General features: G+C 44.8%; 1 protein-coding gene across 4 annotated transcripts in view; it reads right to left on the bottom strand.

The window, feature by feature from the left end:
* RNF216 (ring finger protein 216) overlaps window positions 1-22,023 on the bottom strand; it is a 160,294-nt gene that overhangs the window by 6,152 nt on the left and 132,119 nt on the right. For all 4 annotated transcript variants that reach the window (XM_026011377.2, XM_026011375.2, XM_072753209.1 and 1 more), the window contains exon 15: window positions 14,154-14,376. In XM_026011377.2, the coding sequence (XP_025867162.1) occupies window positions 14,154-14,376 (223 nt within the window). The remainder of the gene's footprint in view (window positions 1-14,153; window positions 14,377-22,023) is intronic.

Here is a 22,023-nt window from a genome sequence, read left to right as displayed (position 1 = left end):
TGTTATAGACTCTACGAGGAAGATTTCTTACTTCATTTGGGGTGGAGGTTCCTTCCCAAACAGTTTCTCTTAAGCATTTAAAGCTCCTCAAGTCAAGGGTGAAGGCAGACTGGATCATACATATACTTTAAAAATGGCAAATCTTACTTTATGCATATTTTACTGTGATTTAAAAAAAAATAAAGTGGGACACCTAGGTGGCTCAGCAGTTGACTGTCTGCCTTCAGCTCAGGCATGATCCTGGGATCCAGGATCGAGTCCCGCATCAGGCTCCCCCTGCAGGGAACCTGCTTCTCCCTCTGCCTATGTCTCTGCCTCTCTCTCTTTGTGTCTCTTATGCACGAATAAATAAAATCTTAAAAAAAAAAAAAAACAACATTAACAAAAAGAGTTAATGAGACAAGCTTTAGAGTTGAATGAGATTAAAAAAAAAAATGAAGACTGGTCTCCTTGGTTTGGGCTGAGGGACAGATGGGTTCCCGAGGCCTTTCTGGAGGGGAATTCCCTTGGGGAACATTGTAGGTACACCAAGTGTACATCATTCACACTGAACCAGGACATTTATGAAAAAGGCTTGCCACTCTGCAAATCTAGGACACACCAAGGCTGCTGGAAGTGGGGAACAATAGAAGGAAAAGCAGATGAGAGAGCCAGGCATGGGAGCCAGGTCAGCGAAGTACCTGACCTCCAGCACCCCCGGAAGGGGCTGAGTCACCCACAGGAAATCCAGGCGTGCTGGAGCGGCTGGCCACCACAGGTCTTATCTTAAAGTAGCACTGGCTTCCTAGCAGACAGGCAGCTGGCGTGATAGGAAGAGCTCCAGTTCTAAGGCTCCACAGAGCTGGGCTGGGTGACCCTATTACCCTCCACAATCTGACATGGAACCCATTCACAGGTTTGCTGTGAGAAGCAAATGATCTTTTACAAAGAGCCAGGCACAGCGGCCGCAAAGCTCACATTTATTGAGGGCTATGTCCCAGCTCCTGTTGTAAGCACTTCACAGAGATGAATCTTCATAACAATTCTACCAGTTAGGTCCTATTAATTAACCTCTATATTACAGACAGGGAAAGAGAGACACAGTGAGGTTCAAATCCAGGCCTTCCACTCTCGAGGCCTGAGCTCTTAACCACATAAACCACAGGTTTCTGAACTGGAGCTTCTGGAGCAGGGACTGCAGGGCCCCTGGAACTCTGCCTGCCCTGCCCCAAGCACTGTCAGATGGCCTGCCTTGTTCTAGAATAAGTGCATCTTAACCTCCTTGAAATACAAGAGGGTTCCTTTCTCTGGGATGGGCAGAACTCCGAAATCTCTTTTCCACTAAATACAAGGGAATAGGGCGAAACAAACACCTCCATTCAAGACGACAAACAGCCAACACAGCAGAGAAGGGGGTCATTTCCCTGGAAATTTTTAGGGAATTCTTTTCTTGGTCAGCTCACCCACAAGTGAACATATCCCTTAAAAAAGATCCAATCGGGGTAGCCCCAGTGGCGCAGCAGTTTAGAGCCGCCTGCAGCCCAGGTTGTGGTCCTGGAGACCTGGAATCGAGTCCTACGATGGGCTCCCTGCATGGAGCCTGCTTCTCCCTCTGCCTGTGTCTCTGCCTCTCTCTCTCTCTCTGTGTCTCTCATGAATAAATAAAATCTTAAAAAAGAAAGAAAAAAAAAAAAAAGACCCATTTGATGGCCTCTGACTGGCTTCCCCTGGTACGTGGCCTTTGAGACAAAGCCAGCACATCTTCTCACCCAGACAGAGCCCACAAACCTTACTTCCTGAGCCAGGAACCCAAGGTGCAGGCCAGGCTCTACTGCTGAGGCCCAAGAGGCCCTACTGGCTCATGGTGGTGGGCTCCCTGTTGCTTCTGTTGGGGCTGTTCTCAGCTCATCTCCAGAGCAGGAACACACACTTTCTTGCGAGACTACCAACTTACTTGCATATCAGTGTCTCATGGAATTCTCTCTTTCTGCCACGAAAGACCAGTGTTTTGATTCTCATACACATTAAAGCAATTTTTTAGGGGAAAAAAAAGTTTAACAGAACACATAAAAAAAAAAAAAATCCCCAGTAACTTCTCTCCAGAGAGAACTCCTGGGAATGTCTCAGCCCACTTCCCTCTGGATGTGTTTGTGTCCCCACCTCACTCAGAACTGCACCCCTCCCTGGCCCGGCTCTCTTCTGGAAGGCTGTGCTCTGCACACTCAGGTCCCACTCCTCATGAGCTATGAACTCCTCATGAACTATGCTAGTTCACATGTACATGCTAAGTGTCTCTCCCAGGCATGAGGGGCTAACAAAGATTTTACCTAGAGGAAATAGGCTCTGAGATGCAGTTGCATGCTGAAGATCATGCAGTTGCGAGAAGTGAAAGTGAGACCAGCACAGAGCCTGCTGCTCCTTCTGGCAGCCCCCAGGGTACCTGGGCAGCTCTGCCCTCCACAGGGTTGGGTCCAAACTGGACCGTCTCAAGGCCCAAGCTCCCCCTTCACACCCTGCCCAACTGGGCCGGTCTGACTGCGGGAAGAACAAATGGTTCTGTTGGTAGTCACCACACTGGACACCCCAAGAGGCCTTAGTGAATGGCCACTGAGGCTGATACGTTCCCCAGTGCTCCTCCATCTGGCCTTTGGGATGGGCTTTAATACAGATCCAGTAAGCCTGGATAACTTCCATTCTGTTGGCATCTGGCCCCTCCTAATCTTGGTGAAAATTTTCACACAGACCCATGGAATGTATATATAAGCAAGACTAGGCTGAAACAGGACGGAGCAGATACCAGTCAGCGGTCAAGATGTCCCAGGATGGGAGACATGGATCTCAAAAGACCAAGTATAACAGACCACCAGGCCAGGGTCCAAGAGAATCACCTACACGATTTCTTTCTTTTTTTTTTTTTTACCTACGCGATTTCTATTGCTACCCATGGCCACCCTGGGAGGGGAGCCCACAGACCACAATCAGATGCAACGAAGACTGTGAAGGAAGCAGGCACAGCACCAACAGTAGGCCAGTGCTCTCCAAACGCAGTGCCGAGGATAAAGGAATACATCAGAATGGGGTGTGGAGGCTCACTGCCCCACAGACCTGGAGAATGCCTTAAAGGAAGAAATGAGTGGATTGTGACTTAACAGGAAGGAGGTTCTATTTCCTCTCCCTGAAGTCCTTTGAGCTCAGCAGGACACAAAGTGTTGGCCTGATTCGGAGGACTTGGACACGCCTGCTTCACATGGAGGTGGTGGGGAGCATGGCAAGGGCATGAGGTTGATGGCCGGGGCCAGGCTTCTCCAAAACACAGACTCAGCATGGCAGTGGCTGGCAGGAAGGGAGGCAGAGTCCACCAGAGAGGTTTTAATTAAGAAAAAATGGCCCAAACCCTGACTCTGTAATCTGCTCCTCAACAAGGAAGCTCTGCAGCTCCCTGTGAGCAGCAGGGTCTGGATAGGATGAAGTGGAGAAGCTGCAAATGGTTCGAGGAGAGAGGTTTCTGCCAATCAGATGCTGACAATAATTGCCAGCACAGGCTGAAGGGCCTTAAAATAGACATGTGAGCACTTGGCCCCAGGCTGCTTTGCCAAAGCTTTGAAAAGTCCCTTTGAGCCCGTTTTCTTCACCATTTCTGATCACCATGGCTGGCCGCTTGCCTGCTGTCCAGCCTCCTGTGACCACGGAAGAAGGATAGGTGACTTTTCTTCTTCATTTAACTTTTCCTCCCCTTAAAAAGGTGACGGGGAATTCCAAGTCAACTGCTGCTTCCCTCCTGCAATTTTGGGGGTGGAGTTGGGGCTAGGATCCAGGTCATGTGTGGCCACAGCTGTTGTTAATAAACTTGCAATGATTTCATAAAAGGCTTCCAAAGGGCTGAGGATTTAGTTTCAAATTATTCCCAGATCGGCTGCAGATCTCTGAGGAACACCAGACACTACCCCCAGCTCCAGCTGTCCCCCTGCAACAGGAAATTGGGGGGAGGAGGGTGAAGCGCAGCCCGGAGTGGCACATGCTGTGCAGCTGGGATCTGGAATGGCCCAGTGGGGGGCTGGCTGGACAACGTGCTGGGGAGGAGCAAGGACAGCCAGGCTCTTGGATGGCCTCTGCAGCTATCTCCTCAGGTCAGAGGCCTGATACCCAAAAACCTTTCCATTTAGAGTTCCCTACAGGGACCTGGAGGCAGTGTGGAATGTGGCCATGTTTTTTTTTTTTTTTAATTTTTTTTTTTATTATTTATTTATGATAGTCATACAGAGAGAGAGAGAGAGAGGCAGAGACATAGGCAGAGGGAGAAGCAGGCTCCATGCACCGGGAGCCCGACGTGGGATTCGATCCAGGGTCTCCAGGATTGCGCCCTGGGCCAAAGGCAGGCGCCAAACCGCTGCGCCACCCAGGGATCCCTGTGGCCATGTTTTGAGTCCTATCAGGGTCAAGTGCTCAGCCTGGTACCTGCGGGCATTCACTGAAGATGACACATATCTACATGCTGTATTTATTAGACTGAGCCATGATGCCACCCTTGGTAAAGTCCTCAGGGACACCTAAACCTGATCAAGGTTTGAAGATGCCAGTTGCCCCCCTTTTACCATCAGCAACTCACTCAATGGGGAGAGGGTCCAGCAACGGTCCTACCCCTCTGTGGAGGCCCAGCCGGATCACTGGGCTCAGGACCTACTGGTGAACTGCCAAATTTGTGACCTGTCACTCCAGGGCGTGTATGGAGACTTCTGGAGTATAAGGAACTGACATCTGGTCCAAGACCTGGGCCTGTGTCTCACTTTTACCATGTCACCCAAATCCTGTTTTCTTCATCTGCAGACTGGAAAATTGGTCCTGCCCCCATGTTGTAACAGAAAAGGGGGTATTTAGAAGTGACAGAAATAAGATGCTGAGACAAGCTGTGGAAGCTGGGTTGATGGGGCAATAAGGGGGCTCACATTATCATCTTTCTTTTATAGAAGGTACAGGGGTGCCTGACTGGCTCAGTTGGTAGAGCACGCAGCTCCTGATCTCAGGGTCTGGAGTTCAAAGCTCCACACTGGGCACAGAGCTTACTAAAGTTAAAGTTAAAGCTTAGCAGTTTAGCACCACCTTCAGCTCGGCGTGATCCTGGAGTCCTGAGATGGAGTCCCATGTTGGGCTCCCTTGCATGGAGCCTTCTGCCTATGTCTCTGCCTCCTTCTGTCTCTCATGAATAAATAAATAAAGCCTTAAAAAAAAAAAAAAAAAAAAAAAAAGGAACATGCTGAAGCCAAAATCCAGTAATCCAGTTACTGACTTCACCTTTTATCTACCTTTCCCATGGGCCTTCTGTTTCTCCTGGGTCAGCTCTGAAATGCTCTTCTCCCCTCCATTCCTGCAACATTCCCTCTTCCTGGCCACTTAAACACAGATCTCAAAGTTGTGTGGTAACCTCTGCACACCAGTCCCAGCAAGGAGATGCTAGGCACGTTTTTTTTTTTTTTTTTTTTTTTCCTTCTTCCTCACACACACAGAGGCAGAGGGAGAACCAGGCTCTCTGTGGGGAGCCTGATGTGGGACTCGATCCCAGGACCCCAGGATCACGACCTGAGCCAAAGGCAGATAATCACTGAGCCACCCAGCACCCTAGGCTCTGATCTTGTTGGGGCAGTGCTGGAACCACAGACTCAAGAAGGCAGGTGGGTGGGTGGGTTTAAGATGCCAAGAGAAACAGCCTGGGCTGCAGCAGTTCTGTGTTTACAGACCACAGTCTTTGTGAAAGTGGAATGACACATTTGCCTTAGAGAGTTATTACAGAATGAAATATATTATTAGCACAGGTCAATGTCAGGTTCAATTCAATGCAGGCTTGGGAAAAATAAATAAGTCTTTTGACCAAATGGCTGGGTGGTAATGGTAACAAATTGTAAACTGGTTGTAAAAGCCCTAGGGTTTTATTTGAATCAAACAATCTTTTCTCTTATATTCAAAAATCAAAAAAGTTGTGGAAAACAATTCTGTGCAGTTTCTGGCGACCAACACCCAAGATAAACACTGACTTTGTTTTGTATCTAAAGAAGAAAAATGCTATTAAGAATTCTGCCCCACTTCTTGGATCCAGACTGCCAGGTGACTGCTCTTCCGACCACAGCGTCTAAGGACGAGGCAGGCCATGCTGGCCTCTGCTGCTCACTCAGCTGCCCGCGGACAGGAAAGGGTCAGTGGATGTGGATCCAGTCAAGCACCAGAATACCTTCTCCTACTGCAAAACAGGAGTATGCTCACTTATGTGTCCACATGTGGCTTTGCATTCTGCCCCCCCTCCCCCAATCAGAAAACTGTGGTTTGCTTGTTTCTTTTCTAAAATGACATCTTGTTTTTTAAGACCTGTGGTTGAATGTTTTTGGCTTCCTATTGGTAACACAGAAAGCAAGTTACATTCATCATTTTAGTTCTCATACAGAATTCGTTCAGGTTCCCAAGCAATCTCTAGTCATTAAGGGATAAAACTCCACTTCTTTCCAAACCACGGAGGGACGAAGAGATTCTTCCCGGCCTTGCTGGTTAATTAAGCTGGAGAACAGGCTTGGATGACAGGGCATGCTTTGTTTCCCTGAACTTCTGAATGGCTTTGTGTTCTCAGAAGCCCCAACAGATGCTGGCTTGGAATCCAATCAGTCTCCTGGTGAGAATCAAGGAAATGGGGCTGATCCCAGATTTGATGGGAATGGGACAAATGGAACCAAATCTCTGGTTGTGGCTGCCTGAGGAAATTGGAGGGATTTGTATTTGCTTGATCTTCCTTTTGAACTTTATTCTGAGCAAATACAGAACCTTTCTCAGAGTAGAAGACAATTCAACAAGAAAACAAGGGGGCAGTTCATGCTACGGCACCCAAACAAGGTAACAGGACACAAGAAACCTTTAACCAATTCCACGTGTAGAAGTAAGAGGGAGGTGGCAGGAGATGGAACAAGAACAACTGGGAGGAGAAAGAAAAAGTGCACTGGCCAGGAAAAGGCCAGTGGCTTGACACCCTCTGATGAGTAACTCCACTCAGCTCTTTGTTTCTGGAAAGCAACGCAGAGGGGGAGAGTACTTTGTAGGAGATGCAGCAAGAGAAAGAATCCTGTTTCCTCACATAATTCCTAGAGATGCTCAGACCCTGGCATGCTGGCTGCATGGCACTGAGGAAGTGACTTAGCAGAACTGCCAGGTCCCGGGAAGGTCTGTCCCACAGAAGGCACCATGGATTACCTTGAGGAGCACTTGCAGCTATGGGCTGTCCCTCCTTCCACTGAACCAAACCAACAACAGTCTTTTGCCCATTTCATGATTGGATTGTTTCTTTGCTGTTGAGTTTATTGTTTATTTTTTAAAAGATTTTATTTATTCATGAGAGACACACAGAGAGAGGCAGAGACACAGGCAGAGAGAGAAGCAGGCTCCCTGCAGGGAGCCCAATGTGGGACTTGATCTCGGGACTCCAGGATCATGCCTTGGGTAGAAGGCAGGCACTCAACCGCTGAGCTACCCAGGCGTCCCTGCTGTTGAGTTTAGTAAGTTCTTAACAGATCTTAGATACTAGCCCTTAATCTGATATGTCATTTGCAAATATCTTCTTCCATTCTGTAGGTTGTCTTTTAGTTTTGTCGATTATTTCTTTTGCTGTACGGGAAGCTTTTTATCTTAAGTCCTAATGGTTCATTTTTGCTTTTGTTTCCCTTGCCTTCATAGATGTATCTTGCAAGAAGTTGCTGTGGCCAAGTTCAAAAAGGGTGTTGCCTGTGTTCTCTTCTAGGATTTTGATACAGATGCAGTGAAAAGCCGAGACACCTGCACTGCACCCCAATGTTTATAGCAGCAATGCCCACAATACACAATAGCCAAGCTGTGGAAGGAGCCTTGGTGTCCATTGAAAGATGAATGGATAAAGATGTGGTGTATATATACGGTGGAATATTACTCAGCCATTAGAAATGACAAATACCCACCATTTGCTTCAACGTGGATAGAACTGGAGGGTATTATGCTGAGTGAAGTAAGTCAATCGGAGAAGGACAATCATTATATGGTTTCACTCATATGGGGAATATAAAAAATAGTGAAAGGGATTATAGGGGAAAGCAGAGAAAATGAGTGGGAAAAATCAGAGAGAGTGAGAGACTCCTAACTCAGGGAAACAAGGGGTAGTAGAAGGGGAGGTGGGCGGGGGGGATGGGGTGACTGGGTGATGGGCACTGAGGAGGGCACTTGACGGGATGAGCACTGGGTGTTAAAATGTATGTTGGCAAATCGAACTCTAATAAAAAAATATAAAAAAACCAACAAAACAAAAACAAAAATCAAAACAAAACAAAACAAAAAAAGAACAACAGAAGGATGACCTGTTTGTTTACAGTTTGCCCTTTCCTTCAGTCAGTGGGGAGAGGGCAAAGCAGGGGGTTGGGGGGCAGGAGGTAGGCCTACTTAGAGCCTCAGGAGGTAGCAGAGCTGTGGAGTAAGAGCAATTCCTAGGTCCCTCAGTCTAATTTTCTGCCCAGTGAAGAGGTGGTTCCTGACAAGCACATACCTGGTTTCCACTGAGGACTCACTGCTTTTCAAACTGGGAGTTCCAAGGATTAAGGTTAGGCCCAAAGAATGGTTTGCTGTGGTTCTCACACAAGGGCCAGCTTGTTACCCTGACACCTCCTCTTAGGCATACTGGAGATATCAGGCACCAGGGGTAAAATTTGGTGGCCAATGATCTTTGCTTTGGCTTATAGAATGCTGGCATGAAACATGTTTTAAAGATACTTGGATTAATGGCCCATCTTTAAAAATCAGGAGATATCAGAATAAAGTACAGATTTCCACCTTCTCCAGAGAATCTGAAGCCATGGTAACCATGAGTACAATTGCACTTGGTGACAATCTGTGGGAGGAAAGTAGCGCCTTGGACAGGGCCTACACCCTCTCCTATTTGCCACAGTCAGCACCATATCCTACTGCCCCAGACCCAGCCCCTTTACATTCATCAATCACTGATGTAACTATTTGCCCTGTGTAACAGACTTGGGTCTGTGACCCCAGCTACAAGCTGCTGGTGTTTTATGTATAAATTTTCTTCTTCTTTTTTTTTTTTCTTTTTTCAAAGAGTTTTTCACTTATTTGAGAGCAAGTGAATGAGCACAAGCAGAATGGGCAGGGGAGGGATGCCTGGACGGCTCAGTCAGGAGGCTCTGCTTCTCTCTCTGTCTCTCATGAATAAAATCTTAAAAAAAAAAAAAAAAAAAAAAAAAGGGAGGGGGCACGGGCAGAGGGAGAGGGAGAAGCAGGCTCCTGGCTGAGCAGGAACCTGATGTGGCGCTCAATCCCAGGATCCTGGGATCACAACTGAAGGCAGATGTTTAACTGAGTGAGCCACTCAGGCATTCCTCATTTTTTTTTTTTAAATGATTGATTATGAGAGAGAGAGAGAAGGGAGGGAGGGGGAGAGAGAGAGAAAACACCTATAGAGGGAAGGGTAGAGGGAGGAGAGAGAATACACAAGCTGACTCCCCAGCTAAGCTTGGAGCCTGACACAGGGCTCAATCCCAGGACACTGAGATCATGACCTGAGTCAAAATCAAGAGTGGACCGCCTTTTTTTTTTTTTTAATATGTTTTTTTTTTTAAGATTTTATTTATTTACTCATGAGCAACATACACACACACACACACACACACACACACACACACACAGGCAGAGGCAGAAGGAGGCTCCATGCAGGAAGCCCAACGTGGGACTCGATCCCGGGTCTCCAGGATCATGCCCCGGGCTGCAGGCGGTGCCAAACCGGATCGCTTAACCGACTAAACACCTAGGCGCCTCTCCATATTTTTTCCTATCTATCTATCTATCTATCTAAAGATTTTTTAAAAAACTTATTTATTCATGAGACACACACACAGAGAGGCAGAGACACAGGCAGAGGGAAAAGCAGGCTCCATGCAGGGAGCCTGATGTGGGACTTGATCCTGGGACTCCAGGATCATGCCCTGAGCCAAAGGTAGACACTCAACCACTGAGCCACCCAGGCGTCCCTTTTCCTACGTTTTATTTTTTCCTACGTTTTATTTCTTCCTGTTTTAAAACATAGGTATAGGGCAGCCCTGGTGGCTCTGTGGTTTGGTGCCGCCTTCAGCCCAGGGCCTGATCCTGGAGACCCGGGATCAAGTCCCATGTCGGGCTCCCTGCATGGAGCCTGTTTCTCTCTTTGCCTGTCTCTCTCTCTCTCTCTCTCTCTGTCTCTGTCTCTCTCTCATGAATAAATAAATAAAATATTAAAAAAAATAAAACATAAGTATATACAGCATCAGTTAAGAAATATTTTTTTTTTTTTTTGAAAAAAAAATTTTTTTAAGTAAACTCTTACCCCCAACTCTATGTGGGACTTGAATTCACAACCCTGAGATCAAGTCACATGCTTTACTTACTGAACCAGCCAGGCACCCTAGCATCACTTTTTTTTTTTTTTTTTAATTTTTATTTATTTATGATAGTCACAGAGAGAGAGAGAGAGGCAGAGACACAGGCAGAGGGAGAAGCAGGCTCCATGCACCGGGAGCCTGATGTGGGATTCGATCCCGGGTCTCCAGGATCGCGCCCTGGGCCAAAGGCAGGCGCCAAACCACTGCGCCACCCAGGGATCCCCCTAGCATCACTTTTTATAGCTGTACACTATACTAATGTGAGTGTCCCACTCCTGGGCTGTTCACTGCTGTACTTATATGTGAGGTTAAACAAAATTCCATCTTGTCTAATCCATTGCTATTTGGGAGCTTTCCGTAATTCACAGCCAAATATAGGGATGTTTACTCATTTCTTATTGAATTGTACCACTCTTTACATATTAATATTTATCTGTATCATATATGTATTACAATTTCCCTCAGTTTTTCATATACCTTCATTTTTTTTTTTTAAGATTTTATTTATTTATTCATGATAGACACACAGAGAGAGGCAGAGACACAGGCAGAGGGAGAAGCAGGCTCCATGCAGGGAGCCCGATGTGGGACTTGATCCAGGGTCCCAGGATCACATCCTGGGCCCAAGGCAGGCGCTAAACTGCTGAGCCACCCAGGGATCCTACCTTTATCTTTGTTCATGGTGTCTTTTGTAAAGATGATTTAAGTATTTCTAGTCTGGCCTTGATATAACACTAAGAAGGCTCTTCCCTTCCTAGGGAATGATACAAGTAATTTTCTTTTGTTTTCTTGAAGTACTTCCAAAGCGTTAACCCAGTGCCCCAAAAGAACTAATGAAGCTTTCTCTCTCCACTGGTAGCCAGTGTGATCTTGAAAACTTAAATTAGGCCAAGTCACCCCACTGTGTAAGCCCTGCAATAGCTCCCACTGTACCCAGTGAGCCCCATGGCCTGGTTGTGCCTGCCTCTATCACTTTCCTCCCCTAGCTCACCACCTGCAAATCACACCAGCCTTCCTTTTGGTTCCTGAACAGGCTGAATTGGTTTGGTTTCCTTGGCCTGTCTTGCTCTTCCTCCTCAGGCATGCCTCTCTGCAAATGCTGCCTCCCAGAGAACCCATCCAGGTCACTCCATCTAAAGGCAGCTTCCCTCCCTCCCCCACTCCAGCTGCACTCTCCTACACAGCACTAACTAGAGGAAGGATCCTCTAGTTTCAGAGTGTAAACTCCAGGATGATGGGGCTTTTCTGTTCAGTCCTGGCAACACCAAATAGTTAAGAATTGAATTAAATGGGAATTGCAGCAAATGTCTAGATTTTGGAGTGAAGTAACTATAATATGTAACTGTAATACTAAGTCTTGCCTTTGAGGGAGAAGAAGCTTCTCCACTATCAGGTCATCTTCCCATCCTCAGGGAGAGCTGAGGACTGTCACCAGGCCTCCTTTGGTGTACTTCCTCAGGCCTTTTGTTCACTCCCAGTTAGCAGGATTTTCACTGTTATGCTCAATCTTTTTGGTAGAACAAATCTTGGCACATATTGCATTGCTATCCTCACAGAATTTCTTTTTCTTTTCTTTTTTAAGATTTTATTTATTTATTCATATATATATATAGAGAGAGAGGCAGAAACATAGGCAGAGGGAGAAGCAGGCTCCCCATAGGGAGCCTGATGCAGGAGTTGATCCCAGGATCCCGGGATCCCAACCCAAACCAAAGGTAGACGCTCAACCACTAAGCCACCTAGGTGCCCCTCCTTGTCGAGTTTTGAACTTAAAAAAAATTATTTTAACAAGAATTGATACAGTTTCTATTAAAACTTACTTAGGAACAAAGCCTATTTCTCAACCCTCCTGATGTCCTTCAGTATAGTTTTATAGTTTTCTTCATATTTGTTAATGGTAATTTCTAAGATACTTTACAATTTTTATTTGCTATATAATGTGAATGACATTCTGTATATTTATTTTGTATCTAGCCATCTTTCTACTACTTCTAATAGCTTTCCAGTTGATTATTTGGTCTTTTCTCAGGCTGAAAATGATAGATTTGCCTTTCACCATTATATAGTGCTTAGAACAGTGTCTGAAACACAGTTCTAAGATTCTGAGACAGAGTTCTCCCTCTGCCTATGTCTCTGCCTCTCTCTCTCTCTCTCTGTGTGACTGTCGTAAATAAATTAAAAAAAAAAAAAAAACATCTCTCTAATACTATTCTTTATTTTTAAAATATTTTATTATTAGAGAGAGAAAGAGCACGTGCAGAGCAGAAGGAACTGCAGAGGGAAAGGGAGAAGCAGGCAACCCGCTGAGTGGGGAGCCCGATGCAGGGCTCAATCCCAGAACTCCGGGGATCATGACCTGAGCCAAAGGCAGAAGCTCAACTGACCGAACCACTCAGGCACCCCTGATACTATTCTTTAAACCTTAAACCAAGAATAGATATTTGAGGGACACCTGAGTGGCAGAGTGGTTGAGCATCTGCCTTTGGCCCAGGGTGTGATCCTGGAGTCCCGGGATCGAGTCCCACATCGGGCTCCCTGCATGGAGCCTACGTCTCCCTTTGCCTATGTCTCTGCCTCTCTCTGTGTCTCTCTCAAGAATAAATAAATAAATAAAATCTTAAAAAAAAAGATATTTGATTTTATTACTTCTTTTCCCATTTAAAGATCTCATATGGTTAGTTATATTAATAAAGCTTTTTTAGAAAGATTTCATTTATTCATGAATGACAGAGAGAGAGACAGAGAGAGAGACAGAGACAGAGAGAGACAGAGGCAGAGGGAGAAGCAGGCTCTATGCAGGGAGCCCGATGCAGGACTCGATCCTGGGACTCCAGGATCACTCCCTGGGCGGAAGGCGGGCACCAAACTGCTGAGCCACTCAGGGATCCCCTATATTAATAAAACTCTTAATACTGAACCATCCCTGCATTTCTGGAACAATCTCACTTGTTTTTTTTTTTTTTTTTTTAAAGATTTTATTTATTTGAGTGAGAGAGAGGGAGAGCACATGCACACAGAGGGAGAGAAAAAGAATCCCAAGCAGCGCAGAGCCCCATGTGGGGCTCCATTTCATGATCTTGAGATCACTACCTGAGCTGGAACTAAGTCAGAGACACTCAACCAACTGAGGCATCCAGATGCCCCAATGACTTTGGTTGTAGTTTCTATCTGCTGATATTTTAGAGAATAAAAAACCTATACTAAGAAGTTAGAAGTGGGACGCGTAAGTGGCTCAGCGGTTGGGCGGCTGCCTTCAGCTCTGGTTGTGATCCTGGGATCTGGGACTGAGTCCTGCATCAAGCTCCTGCGGGTAGCCTGCTTCTCCCTCTGCCTGTGTCTCTGTCTCTCATGAATAAATAAATAAATCTTAAAAAAAAAAAAAAAAAAAAAGGTCTGTATTTTTCTTTTTTTTGGGTTATCTCTGTCTGGTTTTGGTGTTAGCGTTATGTTGGTCTTATACAGACATATATAAAACTATCTTTTCTTGTCTATGCTCTGGGACTTATTTCAGATGGCACAGAAAAATTTTATTCTAAAGGCCTGAAAGAATTTGACCATAAACTGTTTGGATGTCTGCTTTTGAGGGTGTGTAGCTTTCTGATTATTTTCTCATTTTTATCCTGCGCTTATTGGCCCATGTAATTTTCTATCTTTTCATGAGTCATCATGTGTTATGTTTATGTACAATCCCTTTCCTTATGTTATCTGACCAGTATTTTCCCCTACAAAGCAACAGGCAGTCATGCATTCACTTACGGTAGGATCGGTCCAGAGAGAGCATCTTGAACACTCCTGGCAAGGGGCTCCTGGTGAGCGAGGATGCTGACAGAAATGGTCATATCCATTGATAGACACTCGACAGAGGTAGCACATCTGGGCACCACAGCGGCAAGACATACGGTTGCAGCCTTCGGATTTGATGAGGCCAGTCCCACACTTGTGGCATTTTCTAATGCGGGCTGCAGTCATTTTTTCTTCACTGAGGAAAGAATACATGAATGGAGACAGCAGGGAAGAGGATGGGAGAGAAAAATACAATGGCCACTAAGTATGTCTTCCCATAGATGAGCCTAGCCCTTTTGGTGACATCTGAAGAGTGAAAAGAACCTATGCTTTGGAGTTGAGAAATACATTCTGTTCATTAGTTGTATGACCCTGGGTAAAGTATTCAACTGCCTGGAGACTTAGTTCCCTTATTTTTAAATTAGGAAAACCCAACTTTCTTCATCATGTTTTGAGGATTATTACAGCTAAGACAGAAAGTACCATGGTTCAGTGCCTGACACCTACCATTTAGGAAATGATTATTGTTTGTTATAGGAGTTCCTGTAGGCTTAAAATGGGAGAGAGAGAAAAAAAAACTCCTTAATCATGTGTTTTATATATGTGAAGCTTGCTAATAAAGAGCTAGTAAGCCTAAACCTTTGCTACATACACACTTTGGATTTTATCCATTAAATTTTTTTTATTTCTTTTAAGAGGTGGGGAGAAAGTGAGGAAGGAGTGGGCATGTCCAGCGTGGAGCCTAACTCAAGACTCAATTTCAAGACCCTGAGATAAGGACCTGAGTTGAAATCAAGAGTTGGACACTTAACCAAATGAGACACCCAGGTGCCCCTATTACCTTGGATTTTATTACTCAGTGGGAAGTGGGGAGAGACACAGTTTGGGGACAACCCAACAGCTTGTTTATACATTCTTCCTGCTGGCAGTGCCCACCTCCATGTCAAAATCCACATTTCCAGACTCCCTTTTAGCAAGGCTATCGGCATGTCCTTGAGGAGGGGCCAATGGGAAGCTTGTAGAAAAGCTACTTGTTTGCAGAAGTACTTTAACTGATATGAAGGGGCAGATGAGTAGAGCCAAAAGGACACGTCTTGGCTCTTTGCCAAGAGCTGGCACTGCTGAATTAGTTTCTTCTGAAGTGCACTGTTCCTAATTCTAAAATAACACTTGCTACCCTGGCCTATAACTGTTTATGTATCTATCTTCTCTACTTAGTTGAGTTCCTCGAAGTCGTCAAAAATGCATGCCTATGGAAACTAGGAAAGGCAGGAATGACCCCAATGGTGGAGAAGCCCCCAAACTGGGACTTAACCCACTGTTCTGAGCATGTCTCTTCCTTCCAAGCAGAAACCCAGAGTGGTACCCAGGGAAGTCTTTCCCTGCAAAGACTCAACAGTCTGGGGATGAGTTCTGACCTGCAGGCTCTTTCCTCACACTGGGAAAACAGGCTTCTTCCTCCCACGGCTCCCAGGGTTTCTGCTAAGTAAGGGAAGCCAGGTGAGTCTAGGGTCAGGCAAGTGTTTTTAATTACTGATATTTAGAAGACTGTCAGTTTGCTCCTTAGAAGTTAGATCATGTGCTTAAAAATAGAAATGAATTAGAAAATTGGCTGCTATTCATTTAGGTTTCATTTTTGAATGGCCCAAAATGCAGGAAGGCCCTGGCTTGAAAAGAATTAAAACCCAGTTCAAGTTACAGAAGAACAAATTAGGTCTAAGTTTTGTTGAATAGGAAACATCGTCAAGGAGACAAAGTTTAAATAAAGTGAATTTGTTATTGTCAACTTAATAATATAGCACACATGTTCATGATTTCGGGTTATTCAGCAACTGGGAAGATATTTCTCAATGCTCCCTGTTAAAACTTACAAGGTCCTGAGGCAAAAGTTTCCAGTATTTCCAATATGAAAATCTGTGGCTAAGACACAACTTCAATTTTCTATAGCACAAGTTTTCTGTTTAAGAGCATCTTCAAGATTGATGTGTGACTTTAAGCCATTATGCTTTGGGGGCCTGGAGCTGGCTGACTTTTCTTTGGGTAACTGCTATGGTTATAGTGTGGGAGAGGAGTGGATGAAAACAATCAAGGTTAGGGCGCTGGTGGCTCAGTCAGTTAAGTGTCTAATTCCTGCTCTTGGCTCGGATCTTGATCTCATGGTCATGAGTTTGAGCTCTGCATTTGCTACATTAAAAAAAAAAAAAAAAAAAAAAGGAACTAAGGTTACAGAGTCCTTTCCTGAAGGCTTGGGAAAAGGGTGCATTTATTTTCTTGCCCCGTTCCACTAAGCTGTCAGTCACCCAAGTAATAATGGATACAGTAGGGGAGAAAAGGCATTCCTAGAAAAATGGAGGAATACACAAAGGGTGTCCACCACTCAACAGTGCTCTAACGTTTAAATAGCTGTTCAACACGGCATTTCCACATTCATAAGACCAGTACTAGGTAGGGCCAGAATGACTCTGTACCAAAAAAATATTGCTTTTATGGATTGTGGTGACCACCTATCCAGTAACACAAAAGTGCAAAATGGGATGAGGAGAAATCAACGGATTCTTTTGGGATAAGTGGTTTGGGAACTAATTTCTAAACTAGGCAGGAAACAAACAACCCCACAGGATGTGTTTCTGGGCAGAACAGGAAGAGAAGCCTGAACTGCAGCTGTGTCTGCTGACCTTGCGTTCAAACAGGAAGGTTCACTGCCCTCGTCCACATAACCATTCTAGATCCTATAGCTCTGTGAGTATTTGTTCTCACCACTGTTTAACTATGTTGGGAATTTCTATTTGGGAGTGGTCTTCATTTTTTGCGGCATATACTATTCAAAATGTTAGATGGCTATCCTTTGTGAATATATTTAATTGTAGTAAAATGCACATAAAATTTCCATTTTAGCCATTTCAAAGTGTATAATTTAGGGGCATTTAGTATATTTCCAGTAATGTGCAACCATTCACTGCTATCTAGTTCTAGAACATTTTCATCATCCTCAAAGAAAACTCCATACCTTTTAAGCAGTCACTCTCCACATCCCTCCGCCCTTGTAACCCCTAACCTTCTGTCTCTAATGGACTTGTCTATTCTTTTTTGTTGTTGTTGTCTATTCTTTATATAGGCAAATATCCACATGCCCACAGACCTTTCATATACATGGCACCACACAAGAGGTGTTTTGTTTTTTTTTTGTTTTTTTTTTTTAGAGGTGGCCTTCTGTGCGTGGCTTCTTTCACTGAGGTCTCCGAGATTCGTCTGGGATGCAGCATGGGCTTTCATTCTCTTTTTATCACTGAGTAATATCCCACTCTGCAGTATACTGAACTTTACTGTTCATCAGTTGAAGGACATTTGGGTTGTTTCCTTCTTTGGCTATTGTGAATCGTGCTGCTAGGAACATTCATGGATAGGTTTTTGTTGGAATACCTGCCTTATCTCATACCAGTTATTATGCTGTATTTTATGATTCAGCAATGGTAAATAGCTTATAATACCCTGTGTGTAGTACCCTGCTGTTCCTTATTTTTGACACTTGGCAACTGGCAGGACTCTTTGGCTCTCTGGGCCAGAGAGTAAGGGCTATATCGTGAGGAAAGGAAGTAAAGCCAGTAGAGGACCTTCTCTCTACAAAAAGTAATACCAGATTCCTCTGGACATCTTTGAGATCAGTGCTTCAAAGTTACAGGGGTGCTAATTCTCAACACATCTCATTTTACTTGTTTGGCCTATACAGATAGTGGGTCTTGAAGAACGTTACTGTAAGCCTCATCAGGTGCTGACCCCACTTGTAGCTGCTGTCCAGATGTCATTTCTTACCAGAGCAAATAAATACAGCCTTTGGCAATTGGTATGCAGCCTCTGATCTGGAACACGCTTTCTCTGTCCAAAAACATGGAGAACACCAGAAGCAGTTGACAAGGACCTTGATCATCTATTGTCCAAAAGGACAACACACTGGTCTTCTATTCAAAAGACATGCAGATAAAACCTGGGTGCATATTCATATATGTATATATATATATATATATACACACACACACACTCTATATACAGACTAACAGGTACTCCAAGGATACATTAATATGGTGTTATGCATGCCAGAAGATGGGAGATAAATCCCTTGAAAATAGAGAGATCTGTAATCTCTCTGATGCTCTGGTGGTCTGGAGATCAGATGTGTGTATTAGGCTATTCTTTCCAAAGTTAAGCACATGTTACTCTATCTTATATCCCCCACCATGAAGAAAGAAGTTAGACATTTGCGAGGCCTTTCTGGATTTTGGAATTAACATATGATCACACTTGGATGTGCCACTCTGTTCCATTTACTGCTGATACAAAAGGCTGCCAGGTTTAAGCAGGCCCCAGACTAAGACCCTGAATGGAGCGAGTGGCAGGAACTGACAGGATGATCAGGATGGACGTTCTGCTTCAAAAAGTAACCAACTCTTCTGCTAAGAAACCTCTCCTCACCCATGACCAAGTCCTGGAGTAGTCCAAACGCCTGACCATGGGGCACTGAGAAATGGTTTACAGAGTTGGACAATACTCCATCACCAACTATAAGTAGAATACATATGACTTGAGAAAATCCTAAAGGCAAGAAGTTATGTATTTAAGTGCTTGTGTCATGTTTGTAAATCAGGGCCTTCTGCTTCAACCAACCGACCGACCGACCGACCGACCGACCGACCAACCAACCAACCAACCGTGAATACTTATGGAAGACTTAAGTGGCAAGAATCATTCTGGGCACTTGGGCAGTTTCATCTTCATAATAAGTAGGTAAAGGAATACTCTGTACTTTACAGATGAAGAAACTGAGGCACAGAAAGACTAGGAAATTTGTTCAAGGGTCTTAACGGTAGCTATCCATAGTGATCACTCGATAAATCTATACTGAGTTTTATCAATAAGACATCTTTCTTAGGAGCAAAACAAAGGCTCAGGCGGCAGCAAGAGAAAACCTCCACTTCTCCCAAACCAAACCAGATGTAACTTGTCCATAGTAACAAGATTAATTTTGGGGGGGAGATGGCTCATAAACTGGCTGAAAAGACAACTCCAAATGAGAAATTTAGAGTGTTCTTGGCAATAGCATTAAGTGCTAGACTAAGTATATTGCCTGATAAGGTGACTATTTTGAAGAAAGTAATTTTGGACATGTCCATCACTTTAAGGCCATGCCACTGGTCAGGCCGGTGGCTGCTCTAAATTATAAAGGCTGGCTGATGCGGTAAGTCTAGATTTGAGGAAGCAACGCTAGAGTTTTCTAGTTGGAGTGGCATGTATAATTACTATGGATGTCATCGTCATCGTGTTAGTTTTACATTGTTGCCATAAACTTCATCATGGCTGCGAGGTCCCTTTGCCATGTGAGGTAAAGATATTCATAGGTTCTGGGGATCAGGAGCATGTTTCTGCCCACCATAGTCTGTCCTCTGGCCTCTAAATTCATATCTACCCTACACCCCTACAGTCACCTCAACCCAGGAACCCAAAGGCCTCAAAACACCATAGTGTCAGCTCCGAGTTCCAAATCTCACTGTCTAAATCAAGTACAGATGAAGACTCTGGATATGACCCCTTCTGAGACACACTTCCTCTCCAAAAAGGAAGAAAAGGAGGGAAAAAACGAGTCACCATTTGTAATCAATTTAGAAATCCAGCTGGGCAAACTCTCTTGTATTTCAGACCCGAGAATCCTCCTCTGTGGTTATGGTGCTACGGAGTAAGCCCTCCTCTTCTCAAAAAAGGTAGCGTGTTTGCAGCTCAGCAGTTTTTAGTCAACTTGCTTCCTTTCTCTAGAATTCTGGGGATCCAGTGACTTCTTTCCTTTTACACTATGTCTTTCAGCGCAAGCTGGCAGTGTCTCTGGTGATATGAATATTCTCATCCACAGCTGGTTCCTAGACAAGCCCATCTCTACTTTGGACTCCTGCTGAGACGGCTGAGGGGTGATGCCTGAGTTTCCTAGAGGCTCCCTTGTTTAACTAAAGAGATCTGAAGGGTCCTCCCCTTGACCTCCTGATAGGGTTTACATGACTGAAGACTTTGACATTTGGAATACATCCTTGGTCTTCTCTCTAGGAGCATGCTTTTCCTGACAGTTAACATCTTAATTCTGGGGTCTTTTATTACCTGGATGGGATGAAGTTTCAGAAACAACTAAATCCTGTTCTTGCCCCTCAATCTCTCCTTCTGCTCAGTTTCCTCTCACCGGTGCTCAGCCTGCAAGTCTCCTCCGCTACATGTCCAGACCCATCATCTATGCCTTTTGCTTTCTGCACGACTACAGATGAGCCAGCTAAGTTTCCCGCCACCGAAATAGGAAAATGTTCTGCGCCTATTCCTAAGTCCTCATCAACAGACCTTCACAGCCACAGCTCCACAAGGAGTCTATACATGGGCATTCAAGTATTCTCCAAGGCATTTTGGCTTTGCCCATAATGCTCCTCACTTGCTTCTGAGCCCTCAAGGGGGAGGTTTCTAAAGTCCATATTTCTATTAGTTCAAGGCAATCTAGGCTTTTTTCTATCATGCTTTTCAAAGTTTCTCCAGCCTTTACCCATTGCCCAATTTGAAACCCACTTCCACATTTCTAGGTATTTGTTAGAGCAGCATCCCACTCCTGGCCCCCAAATCTGTGTTAGTCTTCTACTGCTGCTGTAAAAGGCCACAACTTTATTAGCTCAATGTAATATAAATGCATTCTTTTATAGATCTGTAGGTCAGAAGTCCAGCATGGATCTCCTCAAACAAAAATCAAGATGTCATTTGGCTATATCACCTACTCTGGAAGAGAATGTTTGCTACTCCTGTGTCAGCAGAATGGTCTTTAGCGTTGTGGGACCGAGATCCTCGTTTTACTGGCTGCCAAATGAATGTTGCTCATTTGTTAGAAACAGCCACATTCCTTGGCTTAAGGCCTTCTTCCTCCAAAGCCTGCAGCAGGAGGTGGAGTCCTCACCTATTTCTGAGTCTGTCTGTCACTACACCTCTATCTGACCATAGAAAAGTTCTCTGCTTTTAGAGAGTCATTTGATTATACTGGGCTTACCTGGCTAATCCAGGATCATCTCTCCATCTCAAGGTCCACCTTAATCACATCTGGAAAGTCCCTTTGGCCATCCAAAGTAACAGACTCACAGATTCCAGATATTAAATTAAGGCGGGGACATCTTAGGGGGTCATTATCCTGCCTGCCAAATTTGTGGCAAAGAACACAGTCAGAAAACCATTTGTCTAGATTTAAAACGCTGCTATGCTAGTTACTACCTGCATGACCACACACAAATTTCTTGGGCTCTGTGCCTGTTGTTTCATTCTGTAAAATGAGGATAATAGTACCTACTTATGGTGGATACTGGAAGACTATGAACTGCCCCATATAGTCATTTCCCATTTCATTCTCTTAGTAACAAAACCTACTCCTCACTTTGAATTTAAGCTGGACACAAAATCACCTGGCAAGAGATTATGCATGGTATCTGCCTTGAAGCTAGGTTGTGGCCACATGACTCAGTGCAGACCAACAGGTAGAAGCAGAAGTATTTATTTATTTATTTATTTACCCACCCACTCACGAATGAGAGAGAGAGAGAGAGAGAGAGAGAGAGAGATTGAGAAGGGCAGAGACACAGGCAGAGGGAGAAGCAGGCTCCATGCAGGGAGCCCGACGTGGGACTCAATCCCGGGTCTCCAGGATCACGCCCCAGGCGGAAGGCAGGAACTAAACCACTGAGCCACCCGGGCTGCCCTGAAGCGTAAGTCTTCTAATCATACATAGGTGTACGTACGTACACACACACACTAACAACTTAAAGGCTGCCTGCTTGGTAGCCTGTCT

Source organism: Vulpes vulpes, chromosome 3 (assembly GCF_048418805.1).
Source record: "Vulpes vulpes isolate BD-2025 chromosome 3, VulVul3, whole genome shotgun sequence".
Lineage (NCBI taxonomy): Eukaryota > Metazoa > Chordata > Mammalia > Carnivora > Canidae > Vulpes > Vulpes vulpes.
This window is presented reverse-complemented; position numbering and strand designations above follow the sequence as displayed.